At 34.7% G+C, this 9,491-nt stretch overlaps 1 protein-coding gene across 1 annotated transcript; it reads left to right on the top strand.

Moving 5' to 3' along the window:
• Window positions 1–319: 319 nt before the first annotated feature.
• LOC105442565 (adhesion G-protein coupled receptor G2-like) lies at window positions 320–1,770 on the top strand. Its single transcript, XM_030985019.1, has 2 exons — window positions 320–477; window positions 985–1,770. Exon 2 carries the CDS (start codon window positions 1,031–1,033, stop codon window positions 1,442–1,444), a length of 414 nt encoding a protein of 137 aa, XP_030840879.1. The 5' UTR covers window positions 320–477; window positions 985–1,030; the 3' UTR covers window positions 1,445–1,770.
• The last annotated feature ends 7,721 nt before the right edge of the window (window positions 1,771–9,491 follow it).

Raw genomic sequence — 9,491 nt, 5'->3', positions numbered from 1 at the left:
CGTTCAATCCCCATGACTGATTTATTTATGTGAATTTCTAATTTCATTTTGAAATATTAGATGTCACAATTTGAATAAAAAACACTTCAAGAAAAGGAAGAAGAATGAATAGCTTTGAATGTAGCAGACGAAAGTTTTCTACATTAATCTTAAGAAACATTACCAAATTTAATCCACGTAGTACTTCTTACAAACTTATTGAGGAAATATTTACAACATATTTCTATCAATTTCTCTTTTTACATTTTTATATTATAATGAAGGTTTAGATCGTCATATTTTCAAGCAAACATATTGTTAAATTTGGATAAAATTGTTCTTGGGCGTGAATCGAAGTGATTCAATATTAAATAATATTGTTTAAAATATCACTTAATTTAGTGGCATTTACTTATTACCGTATTTTCCAGGCGTACCAGCTGCTATTGTAGGAGCAACAGGTGGTGTACTGCGTCGTGACTATGCTTTACAAGATTTGTAAGTACTTTCTACTCTGGAAGTGATTTTAAATCAAAGTGCTTGAGTCATGACTTTCTAAGAAATGTAAATGTTTTATTTTTCATCTTTTTTTAGAAGTTGAAGGACCTTTATAAAATAAAAACTTATTTTTAAAAATCATCATATTATAGCTGATACGACAGTCATGGGGGGGGGGGGTGACTAATTAGTACATGTAGTACATGTAAATTGTGAAGAAGAGAAAGGAGGGTCAGGAGGGGTGCCGTATCATGTTCCCATCTTTATCACTCTCCATTTTTTCCCTTTACATTTTGCCTTTAATTTTTGCCCCGATTGAATGTACAAGCGGTAAACAATGACAGAGGTATTATGAAAATTTCGAAAAATGCCTAATTAGTATTGATGATTAAATGCAGGACACACACATACGCGCACGCACACACACACACACCCATACACGTGCACACACGTCCACACACGCACACACACATACCCACACTCTCTCTCTCCATCTCTCTTTCATAGTTGTTATGTGCAGCAGCAGGCTTTGATAGGAGGAATCCTTGTGCCCATGGGCGTCATCCTGCTAATCAATACCTTCATCTTCATCCTCGCTATCTGTAAATTTGGCGAGTCTGCCAGCTTCTCGGCTTCACGAGTATGGGACCGCGAGGCTGAACGTAGAGAAGGCATCGAGAGAACACAGACTGGTGTTTCCTTCCTGGTCCTCATGGGTTTGACTTGGTCTACGGGCTACCTGGTTCTTCTGCAGGACGACGTTGCTGAAGTTCTCTTCGTGATCTTCAACTCCTTACAGGGGTTCTTTATATTAGTGGTCACATTATTAAGGAAGGATAATGTGTGGAAGATATGGAAACAGCTTTGTTGTACAAAGTGTTCAGAATCTGAGATGACTAGATCTCGGCCAGGTCGTAATTTCGTCACACGGCACGTCACAAGCAACACACATGAGCAACAACTCTAATACAGCAATAGAGTTATCTGTTTCACATTAAGATGCCATGGGGAAAAAACTAGACCTAATCAGATTTTTTAGTTTTGAAGAATAATTATCCGTCAGAAGTAATGAGGAAAATTCTATTCTAGCGATGACCGTCAAATGATCATTAAACGAAACGCATGCAAAATTCATCCTGGTTGGGGCATCGGGAGAGGGGGCTTCGAGTGAACATCCCCCCCTCAAAATTTTCTTTCGGCAAATTCGATATTATTTTATATCTGTCAGCAAATTTACAAAATGAATGACCCTTTTTTGTATTTGCTTGTTGGAAAATGTTGAGCTTCTTTGTTGGCCATCCTCAATGATCAAGCCTCACCCCTGCATTCATGTATACAGTGCAAGCGAACGCTGACAATAAATTTGCAGTTTGGAGATTTAGATGTTTTGATGGATATATAGTCCTACTGATATCATGCTTTGCGTCTGCGTTTATTCCACATAAAATAATACTTGAAAAACTATTTTTTTATGGCATGAGTGACAAGGTGTATGAATGGTTTAAATCTAACTTGATTGGTAGACAACATTGTGTTACTATATATAATCATTGTAGCGAGTATTTACCTGCTAAATCCGGGGTGCCACAAGGGTCAATTCTGGGCCCCTTGATTTTTTGTTTGTACATTAATGATTTTAATAATTTAAAATTTCATAATAATTCCAAAATATCCCTTCATGCCGACGATACTGTCATTTTTATAACTTCTAATGTTTTTTTCTGAAGTTCAAGAAAATGTACAGAATGACTTTGATTTAATATGTAAATGGTTTGATATAAATAAGATGTATATACACCCGCGGCACTAATGTCCTTTGGCAAGACATTGATCTACATTTGCCACACTCAACCCAGGTGATGTAAATGGGTACCTGGCAGGAATTAATTCCTTGAAATGCTGGAGCGCTGTATAAACGGCTGCTAGGCTAAAGCCAGGGTAATAATAAATGTGCCTCGGAATAGAATTGTCTAGATAGATGGCGCTATAGAAATGCCTATTATTATTATTATTATTATTATTATTATTATTATTATTATTATTATTATTATGTCCTTTGGATTAAAAAGAAAGTTGGAAAAAAAAAAATCGTCTCTCAATTGAATTAAATACTTACAGTGTGTCGAATCAATGAAATATCTAGGAGTTATACTTGATTCACAACTTACGTGGTCTGAACACACAAAATATATAAGTACTAAGATATCTCGTTCTATTGGATGTATTCGTCGTATAAAACGCCTATAAATACCCCATAAAACTCTTGTAAACCTCTATCTTGCATTAATTTTACCACATATCGACTATTGTTGTACTGTTTGGGGAAAATGCTGAAAGACCAATTTATCGAAGCTGCGAAGGATTACGACACACCACAATGTACGCTTCTTACGACTTTAAATTGGCAATCGGTCGAACAAAGATTGAAATATCACTACTGTCTATTAGCTTTTAAACTAAGTGTCATGGCCCCAACTTATTTAAAATCACTTATAAATTATCGCACCTTCAACTACTGTACCCGCTATTCATTTAATTCTCTTCTTGACATCCCATACCCCAAAACCGAATTAAAAAAAAGATCATTCTCGTAAAAAGCAAGCACCCTATTTAATAAACTTCCTCCCTCAATTCAATCAACCAAATCAATTCAAATATTTAATCGCGGATGCCAATTGGCAAAGCATTTATTATAATAGAATTTCCGTTCTTATTTTCCTCTATCGGTATAATTATTTTTCTTATGTTATATATGTTTGTACTCTATATTATGTTAAATATGTCAATGTTTAGTTTTGATGAATGTTATATCTTTATATATTCCTTGTATTTTTGTTTATCACAAACTTGCTATGTCATTCTAGAGGGCGTACTTGGAAAGCAGTTTTGTTTAAACTGAATGTACCTTCCCTCTATTTTAAATAAAACTTGAATAAATAAATAAATAAATAAATAAATGCTCCGAGACTGTACTATGATTTTGCGCCGTAACCTTTAGGATTCGTTTGCTTCCTGTAAATTTGTCACTTCTGTATAGCCTTGTATTTCGCATCGCGTAATAACAATGATTTTGTCGTAGCACAGTAAATCTTTTTATAGTGCATTTAAATGTCTGATGCCGGAATTATACTCAGAGATTTATGAACATAAATGAATGGTTGCTTTGGATTAAGTTGAGATAGAGTTGAAAATGTAAAATGATTTCAAGACAATCTCACCCTCTTCCCGAGTCGACCGGAGAGAAGATGGTAATGATGACGAGGAAGAGAATATCCCAACGGAAGTACTTAAATATTACCAGATGCATTGTTTCGATCCTTCTTGTTTTTTCCATTGTGCATTTGTGAGATATGATAACCAGAATACATCTTTAGTCGTGCAGGATTAAGCTTACGGTATACGTTATGGAAAACCATAACAGCACACATGAACTATATTTAGTCTGACTTATGTTGCCAAAGCTGATAGAGGATTGATAATTAATTTCATTTGTATATAACAATGTGTATTATCTTTAGATTACGAACCATATGAGTAAACAGTAATCCTACAGCAAATATTACTCTTTAAATTACTTCACAAAGGTACCTCGACTAGATTTGATTTGATTTGATTTGATTTTATTTATTCATCATCAATAACATCAGTGATTAAACATTTGAATACATCGTGAATGGTACATGTTCATAAATGAATATTATAGATCATATTAAAGAAAAACCTAACAAAGTATTGATATGCTAGACATATGTCTTTTCTCATAGAATATAGAAGGTGATGAAAAGGAGCCAAATAATAGCACATGTGCTAGTCGAGTCTGGCCCCTGTTCTTAGCACACACTTGGCAAAAATAAATATATCATTATCAAAAAATAAAACTTGACAGTAGAAGTATACTTGTTGAGTAATACCGTAGCACAATTTCTACACTCCAAATATAATTATGAAGAGGATATACCAGGTTAAAAAGTCATAGATACATGTATCTACAGATTATTTATACAAAAAATTGCATTTTTTTGACAAAAAAAAACAACAAAAATGTAATATGGAGATTATTTACAATATATACATGTGTACTTGCATAATTCAATCACTTATTCATCAAGTAATCGTTGAGATGTTTACGAAAAGTGTTTCTAGACCCTTTGTTTTTGATTTCATCGGGAAGTTCATTCCATAATCGGGTTCCTACACAAGTTACTGAAAATTTGCCTTGTGTTGTTTTATACAGTGGTATACGTAGATGGCCCTTTTCTCTTTTTCTTGTATTGTATCTATGCTCAATTTTATCACAATAATCCGTCAAACAGTGAGGTAAATTATTATGTACTAGGTCATACATAAATGTACATAGAGACAACTCATAGAACTTGTTAATATCTAAGATTTTCAATTCGTAAAACAATGGTGCTGAACGACTCATAAAATGGCTAAATGTGATTGTCCGTATGGCCATCTTCTGTGTATACAGTATGCAATTTAAGTGAGACTTGTAAGTGCTCCCCCACACTTCAATTCCGTATGATATATGAGGTTGAATAAAGGTTTTATACAACAACACTAGGATATTTCTAGGCACAAAATGCCGTAAGCGGAAGAGGATTCCTACTTTTTGTCTGATGCATTTATTAACCATTTGTATGTGGGGTTTCCAAGTCAAGTGTTTATCAATCTTTATCCCAACAAAGAGCGAAGAATCAACTTCTATTATTTCAGCTTCTGATATAGCCAGTTGCCCTTGAACATTAATCTGCCGTCTCTGGTTTCTTATTAGCATATAACTCGTCTTTTGTAAATTAATTGTCAGTTTATTAGCATTACACCAGTCTGAAACAATTTGAAGATTTGTGTTCACTTCAGTCATATCAATTTCTTTTTGATTGTGGCAGATATTAGCTGCAATAGTTTTACCAATTGGCTGTCACCCTAATAACAGTACTTTCATTTGTGTCATTTGTAATGTTCTTATTGTATCCCCTAAATGTATTTGCTATCGCTCTATATTTACGCAATTTAGATTTCATTCATTAAAAGTCATAAACACAATGATTAGCCACTAAAGCTTTATATTATGTGTACATTTTATTTTGCATGTGACCAAGGTAATGTTTGTCATTTAACAATATAAAGGGGGGGGGGGTCGAATAGTGAATGGATAAGATTGTACGCCTAGCGCATGGTGGTAATTATGAAATGATAATTGGGCAATAATGTGATTCAATGATGGTGTATTTGGTTGATGGTGAATATTAAAATACCCTTGCAATGCTTTTTGTTATTAGTCGGTGTTTAATATTCTGTTTGTACTTTATTAATTAATTAATTGTTATTATTATTTATTTATCTATTTATTATTATTATTGTAATTATTATTATTATTATTATTATCCCCTCTCCGACAAAGTCGGATGGGGGGATATAGTAACGCCGCCGTCCGTCCTTCCTTCCGTCCTTCCTTCCTTCCGTACGTAACAAAGTTGGTTTCCGATCGATAACTTCAGTAATGTTTGACGGATTTTAATAAAATTTGATATGAAGGTACACGATATAAAAAAAAGGCTAAGTTCGAATTTGGAGTACGTAGGTCAAAAGTCATAGCTCGTTAAATATGCCAAAAAATACACATCTGGTTTCCGATTGATAACTTTAGTAATGGTTGACGGATTTTAATGAAATTTGAAATGGAGGTTCATGGTATCAAAACACAACCTAAGTTTGATTTCGGAGTATGTAGGTCAAAGGTCATAGCTCAATAAATATGCGAATCTGGTTTTCATTTTATAACTTGAGTAATGTTTGAAAATTTTCTAATAAAATTTGATATGAGGTTATATGGTATCAAAATACATGTACGGCCTATTAAAGTTCGATTTCTTAGTATGTAGGTCAAAGGTGAAAGGTCATAGCTCATTAAATATGCAAACACACCTAATTATATTTGTGAAATTGTGGTAAATTTCCTTGCCTAGTAATATAATAGTTTAGTCCAATGTTCTAATGTATATAAGCCATTTTTACCCTGCGAGGGGATGCTACGCTTTGCGTTGACATGTTATTATTATTATTATTTTTTTTTTAAATATTATTTTTGAGGGGGGGGGGTGAACTGTGAACAAAGCAACCACTTTGAAGGGGACATGTTAATGGGAGAGAGAGAGAGAGAGTATGAATGGATATGGTAAGGAAAAAATAGAAAAGGGGCACTCCTAAGAAGAAAACAGTGTCGGTTATCAGAAATAACAAGAGGTACTTTAAACAAATGATGAAGGAAAAATTACAGAGATGACATTATGATAAAGACTGCAGAGTTGACACAGTAATGTTACCTTGAATATGTTGATAATAACATCGTTGGTCTCCTTCTTCTTCTTCTCAATATTGATTTACTGGTCGAGTTACATTATTTGCTTGTCTTTTAGAATCACCAGATTTCAGAGGATTCACACTTTTCACAACGAAAAACTTCTCCATGTTTCAGTCCTTGCGCGATCGTCTCCAGCTCTAGCAGATATTGGGCGACAGCGTGCACACCGGTACTACCGGGGCAGTATAGCCACTGCTGACGGCCGCACTGCTCTGCGAGCTTCCGTTGTTTGTATCGGTAATACTCGTAGAGATGGTAGAGAAAGCGCCATCTAAGTTCCATTTCATTGGTTTAAGGTTTGAAAATTGATACTCAATATTGTGTTAAAGTTATATCAGAAAAGATTTTCTTTATTTTATAACTCCACGGGGGCGATTTTTAATTTTGCAATCGCCCCCGTGAGCTCCCTTGACGGGGGCGATTATGGAGCTCACGGGGGCGAATCGCCCATCGCCCCCGTGTATTTTGAGCGCTGATTAGCATAGTAGCACCACATGCTTTAGCAGTCACGCAAAACAAACACTCGCAAAATATTATTCAATAAAATCTGAGAATGTATACTATTATCTAGATCTATTAGGAATAACTCATTGTCAAAATCATTCCATAGATTGGAGTAAAAATAATTATTCCACCATTATGGCCAACAGTGTAAATAGATAATAATGAACAGATACATTCTTTACTTCATTATATAAGAAAAAGGGCCGCTGTCCTTATAATAACACACATCCATAGCATTCAAATATTACGCAGGTTAGGTGTCTTACCTTAATATAGAGATGTTTGATAACTATCAGTTCGTCTAAAAATTGAAGATCACTATGCAAAGAATACAAGTCCAAGCCCGAGATCAGCTAACCAGTCTACCACCACTCACCATGCCCTAGCTGTCTGGCGACTCAGAATTAGTATGGGGCGGGGCTACGACAGCAGCCACAACATAAGCTACCGACCAATCATCTCGAACATGGGGATGAATCTCATGCGCAGGCCACGTTAATGTATAATCCAAAATCTGGCAAAAAGGGATGATGACGTGGCATACTCTTAATTTTTGTTGTCAGTGAAGCGTGTATGGTTTAATGTTATCAATGTATCATACTAAATAGTTTTACTTTATGAAAAGCAAAACGGATTTAGAGCATTTTTTTTATTTTTTTGGGCCCTCGAAAATTTGAAAAATTGCACCCCCCCTCTTGAGCGCCATTGGAGGGGGGGGGGGGCATCTCCAAAAAAGGTAAAATTAACGTTAAAAAATGTAGAAATACACATTTTTTCCCGGGGGGGGGGGGCCCGCCCCCCTGGATCTGCCACTGCATGATTGTCATCAAGTCGATAATCTGTTTTTAGATTGATATCTTTCAATCATCACAGAGCTGTTACTCCTCTGACATTAAATTAATCAAAATGAGGGCTTGTATTTTATAACCTCCAATTTCCAAGGTTTATGGTTTCTCTCATCATATACAAGGCCGTTCTACAAGTTACCACATTATGAAATATACTGTTTTGAATGAATTTGAATTTGAATTTATTAACAACAAAACAACAACATAACACAATGTTACAAATGTATTCAAGTGGGTAACAAAATAACAACATATCCATGTACATGAGTTACAACGAAAAAGAAAATATTCATAGTTGAACCATGTGTACAAATTAAATTAATCATATACCATGTCATATCAAACCTGTGAATGAGCTATAACTTAATAATATGGAGAGATTTGTGGCTGGAATTGAAATTCACAGAGTTCCAATAGCGTATAAGTGATTCAAATAAAGGATATTTTTTAAACTTAAAACTTAAAATTTTGTTAAAGGGAGAACCAAAATTTAGCACGAGTGCTAGTCGGAATTGGTTCTCCAAGTTTCTAAAACTGTATGCATCATTTATATTGATATTTATTTTGACTTAATATCATATTATTTGATCCTCGTGATTCATCTCTGCTTAGGAGTTTAATTCTGAGATTTTGACGAAACGATGATCTTGTTTTTCCATCTCTTGTATTTATGGGCAAATTATTCCACAGCTTTGCTCCAATGAAAGAAATTGAAAAAGTGCCATGTGTCGTACTACATTTAGGTAATCGTAGCATCATATTAAATGTTCTCTCCCTCTTGTTCTATACATATGATTCATTAAAACAAAGTAATCCATTAACGAATGTGGTAAATGTCCTCTCTGCAGATCATATACAAATGTTTATACTGAATATTTGAACAGATTATGCACATCTAATACCTGTAGACGTACGAACAGTGCCTCTGAACTTGTTCTAAACGGGGAAAATGTTATCACACGCATGGCCATTTTCTGTGCCAATAGTATGCAATTTAAATGAATTTTATAGCAACTTCCCCAAACTTCAATACCATAAAGGATTTATACAAGAGCATAAGAATGTGCTTAGTGTCTCAACTTACACAGCAGTCCAATCAATAACGTGTGTAAAACCAGTTCGGTTGCTCTGCATAATATTGGAAAAATCTACCAATTCCTAACCAAAGAAGCTACCAAGCAGCTGGTTCAGGCCCTGGTAATATGTCGTATAGATTTTTGCACTATTTTTCTATATGCTCTTCCTGATATTCACACCAATAAATTACAAAGAATCCAAAACTCTGCAGCCAGATT

This window comes from Strongylocentrotus purpuratus, unplaced genomic scaffold, assembly GCF_000002235.5.
Source record: "Strongylocentrotus purpuratus isolate Spur 01 unplaced genomic scaffold, Spur_5.0 spur5_scaffold_14, whole genome shotgun sequence".
NCBI classification, from domain to species: domain Eukaryota; kingdom Metazoa; phylum Echinodermata; class Echinoidea; order Camarodonta; family Strongylocentrotidae; genus Strongylocentrotus; species Strongylocentrotus purpuratus.
Note: the sequence above shows the minus strand (reverse complement) of the source record. Positions and strands in the feature narration are given on the sequence as shown.

Coding starts and splice junctions, on each gene's coding strand:
- LOC105442565 (XM_030985019.1), top strand. CDS start 1,031: ATGGGCGTCATCCTGCTAATCAATACCTTCATCTTCATCCTCGCTATC.